Source organism: Chinchilla lanigera, unplaced genomic scaffold, assembly GCF_000276665.1.
Source record: "Chinchilla lanigera isolate Chin_1 unplaced genomic scaffold, ChiLan1.0 scaffold00011, whole genome shotgun sequence".
NCBI classification, from domain to species: Eukaryota; Metazoa; Chordata; class Mammalia; order Rodentia; family Chinchillidae; genus Chinchilla; species Chinchilla lanigera.
Window position 1 is genome coordinate 18,128,350 of NW_004955412.1, and position 18,383 is coordinate 18,146,732.

Genomic DNA, 18,383 nt, shown 5'->3' on the forward strand with positions numbered 1-18,383 from the left:
GGGCAGTCCAGAGGGAAAGGAGTGAGCTTACTTTTTCCTCTTCCCACTACCCATCACCAATTTCAGTTTCTAGATTTTTGATGCCCCCCAAGTGAATGTGTGCAGGGAGGAAGTAAGTGATTGTGGGTCCCAAGAAAAGGCTAGTCAGAATCTGGAACAGCAGGAACAAATGCAACAGGCAACCTCAGGAATCTCAAGCCCACCGGGCCACAGCTCCTGCAGGAAGCATGTGTCCCATGCACACCATCTTTGGTACCCAGGCTGTTGAATAATGCAGACACAGATGAAGAGTTACTCGCCCAGGCCCCCTCGGCACCCACCCTCCACACACACCTGGTGTGACAGTCAGCTGTTGTCTAGCCAGAAGCCCTGAAGCAGAGTCCAGCCAGAGCCAGGCCTCTCTGACAGAGTGGCTGAATGAGAAAGGGACGCAAGGGACTGGAGTGGGTGACGGGTGTGCTTTAGGGACAGTGGCCTCATTCTCAGGCAAAGAAGAGTCACACCAGGCAAAGAAGCTTCCATCATAAGCATCTATTTCATTTGAGCAGAAGTCTAGACTTCAGTCTGGGAATCAGGAAGAAGGGGCTGGAGCTGAGGAGGGCACATACTATGCTCTCCAGATGATTTTAAGAAGCCCCCTCAGTTTGGAGGGCTTGGTCCCTTACTTAGGTGCAGAGCTATATTCGGAAATACAGATCCTGCCCCAGCCCATCACTGTCCCCACCATTCACACCCACCAGCATCACAGCCAGCAGGGATAGACACACATCCTCATGTGTTCTTCCCATGTATTTTCCTCCTTGATCTCTTCGGTTGGCCCAACAAAAGCTGTCATGGTGGCCCTGGGGAAACAAGAGCTTCTCTCTATGGGCCAACTGTAGCAGTGACCAGCAGGCATCCAGAAGTGACAGGAAGCACACTTTGGGGTGGCACAGGCAGTGGCACAGGCTTCTAGTAGCATCTCACACAGGCTTGCAGATATACGGTCTCTCTCCCTCCCTACTCCCTCCGCCCCTGAATATTGAAATTCCTGAGAATGACCAAATGAGTACGGAAAGCTGGTTTGCAAAGCCTAGTGAGTGTAATGCATTTGGATGGGGAAGTCGAGGATGGTTATGCCAGGGACAGCACCCCCTGGTGGCCTCACCTCTCCTGCACAGAATCCTCCACCCTCACCCGGCAGGCCATGGAGAAGCGCAAGTGTTGGGCCTCTCAGACCAGGAGCTAGGGAGTGAACCAGCACATGTCGGCCCTCAGGGTTCTCCCAGATCTCTGTGGCTCTGGTCATGAAGGCTGTAGGTGATGTCTTCCCACAGATCGTCAAGACGGGCCTGCAGCTTACTCAGGGCCTTGCCACCATCCGCTTCTGGGAACTCAGGGGCAAAACCAATGTGGCCTGGTGGGGGTGGCGCCAGCTGCTGGTGGATCTCCTCTGTCTCATGGTCAATGGCGCGTGTGAAAGCGGCGATTTGCGCGAAGGTGTCCTGGCGGAAAGCCTGGAGTCGCTGGCGCACTTCCTCGGAAAGCAACTGGGGGTCCAGGCTGGCCCCCTCCTCAGCCCCGTCTGTGCTGGTGCGGACAAAGGCACTGAGCCCTTTGCCTAGCTGGTCCAGGTTCTGCTGGATGCCCGCGTGCAAAGCCTTGGCCTTGAGCGTGAGCTTGTGCGAGAGTGCCTGAACACAGCGGCTGAGCCGGACTGGGCTGGCAGCAGCATGCGGGGCCACGCTGCGGTGCAGTTCCTGTACATGGCGCCCGATGCCGCTCACCAGGCGCTCGGCGTACGGGTGGAAGAGATCTTTGACACGGCCGGTATGGTGCAGCACGCGGCTGGGCATGTCTTGCAGCAGGCCCAGTGCCTCGTCCATGCCGCCCAGCACCTGGGCTTTTGTACCTTCCCCAACCACACGCAAGTGCTCCTGCAGCTCCTGTACACGCAGGGCCACCTGTTCCATTAGCTCTACTGTGTAGGGCTTCAGCTGCTGCCGCAGCCCCTCCAAGTTAGAGCCCACCAGCTTGTGTACCTCTGCCATGTAGGGCTGCAGGCGAGCCTTCACCTGCTCCAGCTCCTCCTGCAGCTGCTGCCGCACATCCTGGGCTGGGGCCAGCTGAGGACGATCCTTCACCTGCCCACTCAGGGAGCCCAACTTCTCCAGGAATGTGTTCATATTGCTGAGTTCCTGCTTGAGGCTGTCCTTGAGCCTCCTGGGGAAGAGGACAGACCATCAGACTGCTAGCCCCATCACCTCTTTTGCCCTAGGGACCTCGGGCACTGATCCGGGGAAACCAAGGTTGTGCAGTGGGGTGGTGGCTCCCAGACTTAGGCTCTGTAGTCCTCACCCTCACAGACAACAGCAACTCCACACAGAGAAGCACAAACACATTGCAGGTACAAATACAGAGCTAGGGAGTGTTTGGTGCCCAGCCCCCATGGACAAGAAGACAACAGCCGTAGGAAGGGCAGGTGGAGGGGTCAGAAACAGTGCATCAGGGTCAGCTATTTCCTCTCCTCCTCCTCAACCCCTTGCCCTAGCTACTCACACGTGGTCCTGGGCCTGCTGCTGGATCTGCTCCATCACACCCTTGTTCCTGATGCTCTGGCTGAAGTAGTCCCAGAAGCCTTTCCTTGCCTGAGTGGCTGAACACACTGTGGGAAGGGTGGGATGGTTAGGGCCCCTCAGTTCAGTCTCTACCCATGTGCCCATGTTGATGTCAGGTTGTGGACTGACCTGAGAGCAGGGCCAGAGCCCAGGTGAGGACTGCAGCCATGTTTGCCATATGCACTCTGAGAAGGAAGATGAATGGAGGCCAAGTCAGAATGAAGAAGCAGGGCCTGGGATATAGCTCAGCAGCACAACGCCTGCCTGGGAAGCACAAGGTCCTGAGTTCGATTCCTGGTACCCCCCCAAAAAAGAACGAAAAAGCAAAGGAAAAAAAGAAAAACCTTGTTCTATGGGGCCACTTGCCCCAAATCCTGTTAACCCTTTCCTGAGGTATAGGAAGCAGAGAATTATTAAGACTCAGAGACTGACCTCAGTGGATCAACCTAGGTTAGGAAGGAAAAAGTATCTTCCCCAAACATGGAGCAGGGCTCTCTTTTCTCATCTCTGTCACATAGCAGGGAAGATGGAGCTCTGTCTTCCACTGGTTCCCCCACCACTCTGCTCCTCAGAACCTAGAACCCAGGCACCAGGATCAGCTCCTTAGCTACCTTATGTGTTTTCCTGTCCCCATTTCATGGCCAGGAAAACTGAGAAATATGGGGGCAAGCAACTCTGCCAAAGTCCTCAAAAGGATGCCTTAGATCCCGCCCCCAGTTCTCCAGAGGCCCCCTGCAGTCCCCTCCCACAGGACTCCTATCCCCACCATCAGCCCTGGTGCCTACCTGCTCAGTTCTGGTTGCAGAGAGCAGATACTCTGCTTTATACTCCAGGGGCTCCAGCCTCTGGCAACAGTTACTTTAAGCAAATACCACGTGGAGGTTCAAAGAAGGATGACCTCAGTTGCCTCCCAGAGCTTTCTTCCTGTCCTTTTTGGCACCCAGAGGGTTAATCAGTTCCCTGGTATCAGGGACTGCCCCTGTAGAGAAATGTTTCCTGGAACCTTTACTAGGAATGAGGCTAAACTCACCCAGTTCCCCCTAACCCCATGACCCCCAATCTCCTACTGACTTGCTGCCCAGCCCACCAATAGACACAAGCCTGTTTGTCTGCCAGGGGCCCGTGCTCTTACTCAACTCCCCAGAGCACTCTTCCCCAGCCAGCTAGAGGGATAGTATTCAGCTGCCAGCTGGAGCCTAAGCACCCCGTGACAGCTCCAACACATGCTACTCAGGCAGCCTTGGAAGAGCCAGCAGTTACGGAGTTAAAGACTGTCACGTTGCCTGATTTATAAAATAATTTTGGATCAAACAGGGCAAGCCAGGCAGGTGAAGATGAGATGGTAACAGTGTCTGGGCCAGGGACTGTCGGCCCAAGGGATTGGAGCAAAAGGACTGTCCTCATAGAGCAAGGCTGAACTCCACCTCGGGGACTCTGAGGAGGGAAGCCCAAAGGCCCAGCTCTTTCTCTGATGACAGACTCCCTCCGTATACTTACACGCTCAAATTCCTAAGCTCCTCCTTGCTCCTAAAGGTACCTTGAATGAATCCTGTCCGGCCCGTTTCCACCAGCACCATAGCCCAAGTTGTCTCTCTTGCCTGCACTTATAATCTCCAGTGGATCTTCTCCCAGTCCTGCCCTGCGTCCATCCTCTTCTGTGGCTCATCCCAACCCACTTCCAGTCTCCTCCCACCAGACAAAACCTTGGTATTCCTCAAGTATACTACCTCGTTCAGGACCCTGTGCCTCTGTGCATGCTATTCTGTCTGCTTGAAAGAGCCTATCTCCTGATGGTTATGTATTCATTTCTTTCAGACTTAGTTTGTATTAGGATCGGGCTCAGCTATAAGTGAAAAAAATGAGGTGGGGATAGCTTAGAAAGAATTCTTCTCTTCTCTTCTCTTCTCTTCTCTTCTCTTCTCTTCTCTTCTCTTCCCCCACTTCCTCTCCCCTCCCCTTCTCTTCCCTTTCCTTCCCTTCCCTTCTCTTCTCTTTTCTCTTCTCTTCTTTACTCTCTTGCTCAAAGGTAAGCCAATGAGGGCTGCTTCTGTCTTATTGCACTATCATCCTCGCCAATAGGCTCATGTCCCAGTTTAGGCTGCTCCAACTCCACCCATCAGCTTCACCTCTCAGCCAGCAAGAAGGAGAAATAGAATGACATGTTCCCTCCCACTGAACACATATCCCAGGTAATGCTCTTACCACTTCTGCTGACATTCTATTGGCTACAACTGGGTCACATGGCTGCCTTTAGCTGTAAAGCATCTGGGAAATGTAGTCTTTATTCTGGGCAGCTGAAAAGGACCTCTATCATTCAGGAAAAAGAAAAGAATGAATGTGGGGGGACAATAGCAGTCCTTGCTGCACAGCTCAAAGGTCATTGTTTGTTTGTTTATTTTAGCTTTGTTGTTTGTTTGTACTGGAGGGAAAACTTCACACTGAGCTACATCCCTAGCATCTCCCAATTTTTTTAAGCCAGGGTCTCAATAAATTGGTAAATTGTGCCATGAGGGCCCAAACTTGTGATCCTCCTGGCTCAGCCTGTAATCTCAGCCTCCTGTGCACCACCTCACCCAGACTCCAAGACCACTCTGAATGCCTCTTCTGTCTTGAGCCTTCCCTGCTTTGGTGACAGGCTGTGTCTGCATTAATCACATACAACTTTGTATATTACTGTACTGCAGCACTCAATCTCATAGTACAATAATTTGTTGACATGTTTGAGAGCAGAGAATGTCAAATTCATCTTTACATTCCCCACTTGGGCACAAAGCTTACTACGCAGAAAGTTGAGAATTCAAATTCATTCATTCAGTTGCTTAAGTAGTGGAGGATGGGTAGGTTAAGTGACTTGCTCATTATCACACAGGGGAGGTACAGCCAGAACTGGACCCTGTGTTTGGCTCTGGCAGCTCTGAGCAGCAGGAGATGAGGCTAGAGGGGAAGCAGACCATGCCCAGGTCATCGAGGACGTTGTGTGAAGGTCACTTGGGAGGGTGGCTAGACGGGGGCAGGAAGACTGCTGAGGTGTCTCAGTAATCCCTCCCAGGGAGAGAAGATGAAGACTTGCAGCAAGGCATGCTGGTGAAGGCTGAGAGGAAAATGTTTACTTGAAGGATATGAAAGTAGTAGAATTATAGCATTTGGTGACTGGTTGGATGAAGGGGATAAAGTCAAAGAAAGATTCTGATCATTCCCAACTTCCTGGGAAGGTAGGTAGATGATTTTTCTCCTCGTCAACAGTGGATGGGGGCTGGGGATATAGTTCAGCGGCACAAGCACCTGCATGGCAAGTGCAAGGTCCTGAGTTCAAATTCCTGGTTTGAAAGAAAGAAAGAAAGAAAGAAAGAAAGAAAGAAAGAAAGAAAGAAAGAAAGAAAGAAAGAAAAAAGAAAGGGAGAGAAAACACACAATAGACTATAAAAAGAAAAAAAAAATGGATGCTGAGGGCAAAATGAACAGGTTGGGACAGGAAACAGGAATTTAGCAGGAGTCCTAACTGAAACCAAAGTGAGCTTTTGCAAGCACAGGGCCAGCCCAGATGAGATCTATTTGCTGAGGAGCTTCCTAAGAGAAAATTTATTTGAAAAGAGGGAAGCAGCAGGAACTACCTCCCAGTCACAACAGTTTAGTCATTAAAAGAAAAGGGAGGCTCGGTGTTTGAGAAGAATGGAGTTGGGGAGGATGGAAGAAGATAGGAGAGAGAGCCATTAAAGTTTAGATTTGGTTATTACTTCTCCCCATAGGCTGGTGTGGCCTCATGATTAAAGCCCTGCGCTGGAGATGTTATGGCAGTTGGACACAGACGTCAAGCACTGAGGAGAAGAATCTAGGCTGGACTTTGAATTTGGGAATCCTCCAGCAACAGTGACAGTGGGAGGCACAAGAGTGGAGATCACCCATGGGCAGTATGTGGAAGAAAAGAAAAGAACCAAGCTCAGAAAACACGAGTATGTACGGGAAATCTGAAGAGAAATAAGCTCTAGAGGAAAACCTTAACAACAACAAAAAATTACCAGTCTCCAAAAAGCCAAGTATTTTCCTGTATTTCCTAGACTCCTTTACAGTTGAGTTGGAGCCATGACATCAGTTCTGGCCAGTGGGGTGTGAGAAAAAATAAGTGGGTCATTTCTGGTGGAGAGCAATAGAGACTAGATCTGAGCTGGGTACAGTAGTGTGTAACTATAGGTTCAGCCTTTGCATGGCTGAGGAGGAGGAGCACTTGGGCCTAGGAGTTCAAGACCAGTCTGGGCAACATAATAAGACCCTATCTCAAGAAAACAAAATAACAAAAGAGTATACATCAGCTCTCCATACTTTGCTCCCCAAAGAGTGAAGGCAAAGCACTACAAGATGGCACTGTTGCAAGATGACAGGGTGAGTAATCTGAGATAGAGCTTGGAGCAGGACTTCCCACTAAGCTGCATCAGACTTCACATGAGTAAGAAATGAACCTCCATTGTAGTATGCCACTGAGATTTGGAGAATGTCCCCCAACACTCTCATGTGCTCAAAGGTGGGGCTTTGGAAAGTGATTGGATCATGGGGCACTATCCTCTGGATTAGTCCACTGACGAGTTTATGGTTGAATTGAGGTGAACCACTGCAGGTGTGACCTGGAAGGGTGAGTATCCCTCCTGAGCATTTCCTTTCTCTCTCTACTTCCTTGCTGCCATGCTGGGAGCCGCTTTCCCCCACCAGTCTCTTCCATCCTGCTGCTTCCACCTTGGAGCTGGCTGGCCACACATGAACTGAGACTTCTGAGTGTGTGAGCCAAAATAGACCTTTCCTCCTTTCAGATGCAGGTGTGAGACATTGCGTCCCGGTGACAGGCTAGTGACAAGACATGCTGTACAGCCGAACTTCTCTTTACTAATATTAAGAGAGCCTGACAGGAGGCAGTCAGACAACTGGAAGTACAAGCAGAAGATGTAAGATTCACAGAAAGCAAGCATAGTCATTAAGATATAAATCTGGCTCTGAGAGTGTTCCAAAATAACAGTAGATTAGAAATTACATGTTAGAAGTCTATTTCTCTCCCACTTAAAAGTCTCACTTAAAGCTGGTGTGGCAACCCTGCCTTACAAAGCCTCCAGGCTCCAAATTCCTTCTGTCTGAATTTGCACCACCCCGTGTGTCGCTCCTATCCACATGATCCAGGACAGCTCCCTACTGTGTCCACAGCCAGCCACTGGGTGGGCAGTATTCCTTTAAGTGAAAAATTTTAACTTCACTCATCCAATTAGTCAGCTAGTCACACTAGCCGTAAGGGAGTCTGGGAAATGTCAACTTCATTTTGAATAACCATGAGCCCAGTGCCCAATTAAAAATCAAGGATTTTATTCCCCTATCTTGCTGGTAGAAATGTAAAGTGTTTGAAAAACACCCTGGCAGTTCTCTAATGGTTAAATGTGAAGTTAGCCTATGACCTAGTAATTCCACTCTTAGGTATAAATGCAAAAGAAACAAAAACATATATCCATACAAAAACATATATGAATGTTCATGGCAACATGAATAATTGCCCAAGTGGAAACAAAACATCAGGAAATATTTTGTCAACAAAATAGAACAAAGTACTAAAATATTCTATGACACAGGTGAATCTTGAAAACACCATTCTGTGCATCTCTAGTATTTTTTCATCTTCTCAGAAACTCTATACCCACTAAATAATAACATCCCACTCCCCATCCCCTGCAGTCCCTGGAAACTACAATTATACTTTCTGTCACTACAAATTTGACCATTCTGTGTAGCTCATATAAGTGGAATCGCAGCATTTCTCCTTTTGTGACTTTTTAAACTTACCATGATGACCTCAAGCCTTCTCCACAGTGTTGCATGTGTCAGAATTTGCTTCCTTTTTAATGCTGAATAATAATATTCCATTGTGTGCATTGTTATCATTGGGATCCACAGTGTCTCCCTCCAAAGGTTTACTGTGTTGAAGGCTTGGCTGCTGATGGGTTTTTGAGATGTGACTGGATAATGGGAACTTTAACTTTATCAACATATTAGTCCATTGATGTGACCATAATTTAATAGCATTATAGGAAACAATGGAAACTTGAGAGGTGGGCCTAGTTGGAGAAAGTAGGGGGCATGTCCTTGCAGCATTTATCTTTTCTCCTCCTTACCCTCTCTGCTTTCCAGCTGCCATGAGGGGAGCAGCTTTCCTCCAGCACATCCTTCCATCATAATGTTTCTGCCTTGGAGCCAGCCAACCATGGATGAAACCTCTAAAACTGTGAGCTAAAATAAACCTTTCCTCTTCTAAGCTGTTTTCCTCAGGGATTTAGTCACAGTGATGAAGAGCTGACTGACATAGGTGTACACCACATTTTGTTTGTTTGTTCATTTGCTGATGGACCTTTAGGTTTTTCTGTCACCTTTCAGGGTTTTTTTTTTTTGTTTCTTTGTTTTTTAGGTTAAGAGTAGGAAAATTTATTGGAGAATAGGAATGAGGAATAGGAATGCTCTTGAGAGACAGGCAGGGTCCTGAGTGGGTTGCCAATGAGCCCACCTCTCCAAGGAAATTTTATAGAGGAAAATCATGAGGTGGGTACAACATGGGTCAAAATTATGATCAACCAATAAGATTGCAAGTATAATTGCTTAGGTAATATTGATACAATGGTAGCAAGAGTACTTGAATGACATTATTAACCATGGTCGATAATCTATAGTCTTGGCCTTGTCTTTAATCTTAGAACAAAGCCCATTAGGGGGATGCTCTAATATTACCTTTCCCTAGTGCTTCTGTCTACGATAATAAACCACAGCAGTCAAAAAAGTCAAACAGGTAAGACAAGGAACACTAGTAAGTTCAGCAACTAAGTCCAAAATACTACATATACAGAACAGGAATAAAATGCCCCAGAGAAACATCATAATCTTCCTAGGTTCTCCATTTAAATTTATCATAAATTTTAACAAAAGACAATATATAAAAGAGACAAGGTCTAAGCAATTGACAAAGACAAGGCATAAAATTCAAGGATGACAATTTTGATTACCTAAGAGAGTCACAGCCCAGAATTTAGTCAAAATATTTTAGAGGTGCCGTGAAACAAAGGCAAACTCTTACCTCCTTCCAAGTATATTGGTGAAACCTCCAAGATGATATAGGGGAAATGCTAGAGGTCTACTACACTGAGTTTTTGTTCCCCAAAGTTGAAGAATGAATTCTAAGAAACAATGGAGGTTAAGAGTAGGAAAATTAGACTGGGTGGGGCGGTGCACGCCTGTAATCCCAGCACTTGGGAGGCTGAGGCAGGAGGATCGTTGTGAATTTGAGACCAACCTGGGCCACAAAGTGAGCTCAAGTCCAGCCTGAACTGAATAGTGAGACTCAGTCTCAAAAAGACCAAAAGAAAAAAAGAGTAGGAAAATTTATTGGAGAATAGGAGTGGGGAATGAGGAATTGGAATAGCTCCTGAGAGACAGGAGGGATCCCAAATGGGTTGTGCTCAGCTATTTTAAATAATGCTGCTATGAACGTGGGTATACAAATATCTATTGCATTTCCTTCTTCTATTCATTTTTGTGTAAACAAAGAAGTAGAATTACAGGATCATATGTGTTATGGTCTGTGTCTGCATGTCCCCCCAAATATTCATGCAGTCATGGGGCAGGCTTCTAGCTATTTGATTGAACCATACTTCAATGCTGGGATTATTGGTGTGAGTGTTACACCTGCCCTGGAGCAGATAGTTTGAATATGTAATGGAGAGAAAGAGGCTGCTTGCTGCTACTCTTCCCTTTTGCTCTTGTTGCTTTGCTGTTTTCTGCCACCATGAACATTTGCCCTCTGCCATGTGCCACCCTGCCTTGGAGCCAGCTGAGTATGGACTGAAACCTCCACCGACTGTGAGCTAAATAAACCTTTCCTTCCTTAATTCTGGGTGTCAGGTATTTTGTCTCAGCAACGAGAGAAAAGTAACCAAGACAATATGGTAGTTCTACTTTTTAATTTTTCAAGGAACCACACTATTGTGCATCACAGGGGTGGCACTATTTTACATTCTCATCAAAAGTCTTTCTTAGGATACAGAACTACATTCCTCACAATCTCCTTCTCTCTGTGGGCCCAGTTTAGAGTCAGTCCATGTAAGATGGAAGAGAGAGGCCATTATTTTTCACAGCAGCTGCTGACAGACGCTTGTGTAGACATGGGGATAAAGCAGTTTCTGTATGACCTTCCTTGCCCTCTCTGCTTCACACGTGTTGGTATCACAGACTGGAATAATTAAGGGAGCTTCCCACCTGTAGCCACTTAGAGGCAAGCTTTTGGGAACCAATCCTTCTGTACTGTAAGCCACAGGGATCATTTTCTCCATCCTTTCCAATAGTTTTATAACATTTAAATTTTCTGCATTAAAGCTTTTATTTTTTCACATGCAGTAGCTTCTGTTTTTCTAACTGAACCTACATTAATACAATGAGTAAATGCAAGACATACTCATGCTTCTTTGTTTTATGGCATCTTATAGTTTTAGTGTTTAACATGCTTTGAGCTTGTGGAGGTATTTGTACATGTGTTATATACATGTATGAAATTAGTTTTTACAAGTAAAAATTGATCAAATATCAGCAATTTCATGATTCTACTAAACAAAATATATTTATGTGCAGTTCAATCAATCTAATTTGCTTTTATATTTCCAGTGCCTAGACCACACTTATAAGACAGTTATATATAATAGAAGTGGTACATACTAAAAAAAGAAATTTTATGTACTCCAAACACATACACACATATATGATGTGGTTGAAATGTATGGTGAATGCTTAAATTTTAAACATTTATTACAGTACAGACACACTGCCATTAATCCCCCTGAAAACACTCCCCCTTGCTTTAAACACCTTACTGCCTCGTTTTGCCACTGTTCTGGAAGTCTCTTTTGTGACTGTCTTTAGTTGCACTGTTGTGGCTGACTTCACATCCCAAGTTGATTAAAAATGTTTACCTTTCATGGTTGTTATGACTTTGGAGAAGAGTCACAAGTTGCACAGTGCCATATCCAGTGAGTAAGGTGCAGAAAGACACATCATAATATTTTTAGGAGCCTATCTTTCAATTGGATGGCACCTCGCAGCAACATTCACTATATTTTTGATCATACCTCAGAAAGGCATGATCATTTCATGGGTCTATGAATACCCTTGTATACAAAGGATATACAAATACCCTTTGTAGCCCTCCTGCCTCAGCCTCCTGAGTGCTGGGATTACAGGCGTGCACTACCACACCTGGAATCATTTCAAAAAGTGACAAAAACAATAATAGAAGTGTGTTCAAGTGAGGGAGGAGTATTTGATGGAGGATTAATAACAATGTGTTTTTTACTGTAAAGCATTTTTAGTTTAAATATTTACCTTTTGTGTTGATTGTGCCTTGTTCATAGAACTAGAGAGAGAGCGCCATGTATATACAGAGCTATTTATATAAAGAGTATAGTTCTATATAGAGATAGATAGAAAGACATAGATATAGATAAAGGGACTGACTACTTTGAAAGAGGTGTTAGAAACCATTGAGAACTAGCATATTAGACCAAAGTAACATGAAAAGAGAGATGCAGTGGTGCACATTCGCAAGTCCAGTATTCTGGGAGGCTGAGGCAGGATGGTGGCAAGTTTGAGGCCAGCCTGGACAATGTAGTGACTTAGCAAGACCCTGTCTCAAAATAAAAACAAAAATGAGCTGGGGATGTAGCTCAGTGTGAAGGTCCTGGGTTCAATTCCCAGTAGTGCATTAAAAGAAAAATAAGCAACATAAAAAATGGGGAAGAAGAGATGAGAGCTAAAACATTCCATAGTCTTTGCATTATCTACCAGGAAGAAAGGACTATTGATTACTTTTAGACTTGTTAGGTGAGGTGAAAATATTAAAATTTTAAGAATAGTCCATTAAAAGAATAGAGACAATAGATAACTTTCCAACCAGTACATGGGAAAAAGAGACTAAAGAACATCAGATCGACTTCTAGTAAAGGGCGGTGGATTGATTGTATGCATTAGCCTCTGCTGTTTCCTGAAAACCCAGTAAAATAGCAGTAAAGTGCACTTTTTTAAAAATGCACAAACCCACAAGAAAAATAGAAAAGGAGACAACAGTAACAACATTTTGGAAGCTGAAAATTTCTGTATGGTCCAGTGGTAGTAAACGGGCACAACTGAAAAGATACCTTTTGAAGCAGCAATGGAGAAAGCCAAGTACCCCACTGACTTGCAAATCTAAACACCCCCAAAACTCCACAACAGCAGCAACAAATTCTACTGGAAGCACAGGCGACACTGGAGCTACAAATAGGGTGATCTGTTGAGAGTGTGTTTAAGAAGCTGCTGTCCTTTTTGCTCAGTGGGGTCACTATCCCCCCACAAGCAACAGAAAACTCAAGGTACAGTCTCTGGAAGCGGTAAAAGAGTGGATCATGAAAAACAAGGTATTGCTGGAGGTCAGAGTTCTTGTACGCAAAAAGAAAATTTTATACAGCAAATTTTGAGAATTCTCTGCACACACTATCTTTCCCCCCGTCCAAAATGCTTGCCAGTTAGACTTTGCCCTCTGTGATGGCTAATGTGGTTTGTCAACTTGATTGGCTTGAGAAGCATCTAGACGATTAGTCAAGCATGCTGTTGGGTGGGACGTGGGGTGCATCACCCTGGGGACTCTATCTGGTCCCTGGCCCCTTCCTCTGACTCTTGCCTTTTTCTGCTTTCTCACTGGCATGAGATGAGCAACTTTCCTCCAAAATGCCCTTCTACCATATTTCTTCCTCACAATTGGTATAAAAGCAATGATACCACCCAACCATTGACGGAAATCTCTGACACCACGAGCCAAAATAAAACTTTCCTCCTTTAAACTGTTTGCCAAGGATTGTGATGCATACAGTCTCAGAGACAGAGGTTGGAGGAATCTTCCCCCTGAGAAGTGACTATTCTAAGAGAATGAGGTAAAGAAACAAACTTTTTGAGTGTTGCCTGCAATACAGAAGTCCCTCTCAAAATGACCCAGACTACACGTCAGCTTCTTTTTTCTTCTACATTAGTATGAAAAGTTTCAAAAATACGGAAAAGCTGAAAGAACATACAGTGATCACTATTATACTCACCACTCAGGTCTGGGATTGTTATTACTAGGCTATGTTTACACTCTCTCCCTACATAAATATTTTTATGTATGCCCAACCCTCTGGAAGTGGTACATATCACTCAGTTACCTGCACGTAATTTCAGTTTTTGCATCTTTAAAAGAACATCCTTTTACAAAACCACAATGCCATTATCATGACTAAGAAAATTAACAATTCCATAGCATTAATTATAATCACCTTTCTCCATTTGTTATTTTAAACTTTCTCTTGTTCTAAGATTATAATTATTAATGCCTATTAACTGTACAAATTAATGTGTTTCAGGGCTGGGGATATAGCTCAGCAGCACAGCGCCTGCCCAGTAAGTGAAGTCCTGAGTTCGATTCTCAGTACCCCCGAAAAGACCCACAAATGAATGTTTCACTATGAATTTCCATACATACATATATCATGCTTTGATCATATCTACCCTCCTTGTATTTCTCTTGCTCCTTCCTCCTCCCCATCCCTCATTCCTATTACTTTGTCTTCTACTTCCAGGTCTTTTTGTTTGGTTTGTTTCCATATATAAGAAAAAACCACACTAAACTTATCTTTCTGCATCTGCCTTATTTTGCTTAACAGGATGTCCTACAGTTCCATCTGTCTTCCTGAAAATGACATGATTTCATTCTCCTTTACGGAAAAAGGTGGGCTACTTCACAAATTGCACGTCATCCTTGCACAGGAGCCTTGCTAATCTTCTCTGTATCATTCCAATTTTAGTGTATGTGCTATGAAAGAGAACACTCGGTTTCTGTCAGTTTTTCATTAGTTTTATTATCTGTCTATTGCAGTGCTGCAGCTCAAATCCAGAGCCTCACACACCCTAGGCAAGTGTTCTACCACTGAACTACATCCCCAACCCTTGCTCTTTTTAAAATTATGATCCAGTTAAAGTTTGTGAATCACAGTTGTAAACACCACTACAAAGCATTCCTACTTTCCTTTTTAACGACCCTAACTTTTGGAAGAAGACCAGGCCAGTTGCCTTATAGAACGTTTCATATTATTAATTTGTCTGATTCTTTATAGTGTCATTTGTCTTAGTTCTCTATCTTCTGTGTTTCTCATTGTTGTGGTTTAGATGGATTATGTTCCCCAGACACAGCTCATGTCCTCAGAGCTTGTGCAAGGGGATCAGCTCATGGGGTGTTAACCTCATCAACGGACTAACCCCCAAATGAGTTCATAGCTGACGTGCTATTAGGAGGAGAGGCTGGAGGAAATAGGTCACTGGGAGCATGACCTGAAAGGGCTCTATTCTTGTCTCCTGCCTCTTCCTCCCTTGGCCTTTGTATTCACTTCATATTCTCTCTGCTTCTGGCTGCCACAAGGTAAGTAGCTCTCTTCTGCCCTATCCCCCCATCATGTCTGTCCCCTGGAGCCAAAATAAATCCTCCCCTTTAAATTATATGTCAGACATTTTGTCTAGGCAATGGAAAGCTGATTAACACACCCATAAACTGGAGTCTAGGTCAAACAACTCCATTATGTTCAAGTTGTGTTTAAAGTATTTCTGGGAAGGCTATGTTAAAGGTGAATATTACATCTCATCAGGAGGCACACAACGACTGCTCTTTGTGCTCTTAGGGATCCTACATTTTACACTTCGTAAGATAATCACTATCAAATCTCTTGATTGACAAGATATGCTATTTCTCTCTGTCATTTGTCAGTAACAGTATCATGACCCCTTCATACCCTGAGATACCTTGGCAATCTAATAAATTAAGATATGAAAAACTGTTCTCACAGAAGCCTCACTTACATTCCTATTCATCTCATTCTCTTTCCCCTGGCAGCATACAAGTGACTATTTATATTTGTTTCTAGTTTAATGTAGTCTTCCAGGAATTCTTTATCCTAAAATAAGTAAATACATACATACATACACACATTTCCTTTCCTTTCATACACAAAGGATTACATAGTATATGTGATTTCCATATTTTCATTTTTTTTTTTCTGTACTAGGGATTGAACTGAAGGCCTTTGCACTGAGCAACATCTTCAGAATTTTTTTAAATTTTGAAATAAGGTCTCATTAAGTTTCTAAGTTGCCCAGACCATGCTCAAACTTGTGATCCTCCTGTTTAGCCTCCCAGAGTGCTAGGGTTACAAGCATTCAATTACACTTTCTTTTTCTTTTCACTTAAAACAGTATTTTGGTGATCACTCTATATCTGTTGAGAGCAATGTATAGCCACACGATACTCGGTTGTACGAAGGCAGAATAGTTTATCTAGCCATTCTTTTTAGTGATGGCCATTGGGTTGTTTTCAATCATTTGCCATACATATGGATTAGCCAGCTTTTTGTTCCTGTGACAAAATACCCAAGAGAATCCACTTTAAAGGAAGAAAGATTTATTTTGGTTCTCAGCTGCAGAGGTTTCAGGCCATAGTCACTTAGCCCTGTTGCTTTGGGCCAGTGGCAGAACAGTATATGGTGGCAGGAGCTCATGGCTTCCTCTGCCAAGAAGCAAAAGAAAAGGCTCAGGTCAACGTGAGCAGCACTTTCCAAAAGGAAAAGGAGAGAAAATTTATTTTTAACCGAAAATGCTTATGAGACAATACCCGATAAGTGTGAGAATAAAGACGCTTTCAAAACTTCAAGACCTCAAAAGACCTGCCTCCTACCATCCTTGCTCAGGGAAAGTACAGGGTGTGCGCCACCAAAATAAGGGAGTAACCATGACAGAGGGATCCAGGGACCCAGGCAATCAGCAGATGAGATCTGGGTGACTGTCAGCCACCAAACCCCGCCATGCAGTTCCATTCACTGGCACCTTTTAGGAATGTCTGTAACCCAGAAGAACCAAGCCACCCTAACCACTGCAGGGAGAAGCGAACTCTAGGAGACAACTCCGGGACACAAGCATTTGTACTGAAAGGTCCAACGGGTCTCTCCCGTGTGAAGAATCTCAATCAATGACTGGATTGACTTCACTAAGGTGTTTTCAATGCCTCAAGCAATTGTATTCCACATATTTGGCAAGATTTAGCTGTTTTATCTCCTAGTCTGGACTTGATTGCCTCCTCTTGCTTTTCTGTATTTCAGATGTAAACAACTGGGTAAAAACTTAGAAGTAAATTATTTTAAACGTATTAAGATCAAAATGCACATAGTTCTACAAGTTGGTGTTAAAAAGCTTCGGAGGAGGAGGAGGGACCTCTTACCTCTTTTTCTTTGATTTTTTTGATAATACTAGGCATGGAACCCAGGGCCTCTCGAGCATTTGACTGAGCTCTGTTTCCTGCCAGAACACTTGCCTTTTATTTTGAAGTTTTTATCTTGAAATATTTTGAGTATACATTGAAGTACATATGATAGTACAACTAACATCCATGGACCTGCTACCAGGATTGACATTTGTATTCTGGAATCATTTTTTAAAGGAACAAAATGTGGCTGGTAGAATTGAAGTCCCTGTTGTTCTTTCCCCAGTTCTACTTCCTTCCCTCTCTCCCCACTTCCTTCTCCTCTTTTCTGTGACCTGCTTGAGGTCGGTGAGCCTCCTGGGCTTTTTTTTGGTATATATTTATGTAGTCAAAATGATAGGCTGTGTTACACATTATAAAAATGTATGTAAGTAATAAAAAGTTGTACCCTTCAGTGTGGTGGGTTTTTTTTCACTTTACATTATGTTTTGGGCACACAACCATTCGCAGACTACTAAGTGTGTCTGTTCTTCCCAGGTATGTGTTACTCCATGCTGTGAAGTAATTTGTCTATTGAACAACATTTAAGAATTTTTCTTAGTGCATTTGCTATTATAAGAAATTCTTGGATTTCTTTGAAGCTAATATGGGCTTAATTGTGGTAAATATTTGTATTTCTTGGGGTATGGAGTTCTTTATATATCATTTGTTTGTTTGTTTGGGTTTTTTTTTGTTTTTTGTACTAGGAATTGAACTCAGGACCTTGCGCTTGCCAGGCAGGTGCTGCGCTACTGAGCTATATCCCCAGCCCCTGTTTATTTGTTTTGTGAGACAAGGTCTCCCTATGTGATTCAGGCTAGCTTTGAACTCACTATGTAGCCCAGGCTGGCCTTGAACTCACGGTGGTCCTCCTGCCTCAACCTCCCAAGTGCTGGGATTATAAGCATGCACCACCATGCCCGGCCTATATATCAAGTTTGTTAGCTGTTGCCCAAATCTCTTATTTTCTCTGTGATTCTAAATGTTGAGAAAATGATATGAAAATTTCCCACCAAAGTTATCAAGTTCTCTCTGTGACTCCATAGCTCTTTGGTTTGCATATTTTGAGGCTATGCTGTTAGATTCAGAATTATTGTATCTTCCCAGCAAATTATTTCTTTTGTCATTGAACAATGATGCACTTTATCCCTATGGATCCTTTTTACTCAAACTTCATTTGTTTGGATGTCATATTATTTACCTGCTTTCTTCTCATTAATATTTCTCTGGTACGTCTTATTTTTAAGTCTTCCTCACTTCCTAACTTTTTGATTTTTCAATAATATTATATTTTAGGTATACCTTTTCTAAATAGCAAAAAACTGGAAGTTTTATAAAATCCAACTTGAAAACAACAGTAAACTCATAGAGCAGCTACTATGTGTCAAACATTTCTGTGTGCCTTTTGAAGGCTATTTAATGCACTATTTTTCACA

The 18,383-nt window shown here is 44.0% G+C and overlaps 1 protein-coding gene across 3 annotated transcripts; it reads right to left on the reverse strand.

The window, feature by feature from the left end:
• Window positions 1-511: 511 nt before the first annotated feature.
• Window positions 512-3,403, reverse strand: Apoa5 (apolipoprotein A-V). Of its 3 annotated transcripts, none has more exons than XM_013511206.1 (4): window positions 3,383-3,403; window positions 2,727-2,861; window positions 2,539-2,644; window positions 512-2,202 (listed from the first exon to the last, which is right to left on the reverse strand). In XM_013511206.1, the coding sequence occupies exons 2-4, from the start codon at window positions 2,773-2,775 to the stop codon at window positions 1,254-1,256; spliced, it is 1,104 nt and encodes a 367-aa protein (XP_013366660.1). In that variant the 5' UTR covers window positions 2,776-2,861; window positions 3,383-3,403; the 3' UTR covers window positions 512-1,253. The 3 variants fall into 3 exon arrangements, with proteins under 3 accessions (XP_013366660.1, XP_005378243.1, XP_005378242.1); XM_005378186.2 differs by lacking the exon at window positions 3,383-3,403 and adding an exon at window positions 3,030-3,195 and having other exon boundaries at window positions 2,727-2,782; XM_005378185.2 differs by lacking the exon at window positions 3,383-3,403 and adding an exon at window positions 3,030-3,195.
• Window positions 3,404-18,383: the final 14,980 nt, after the last annotated feature.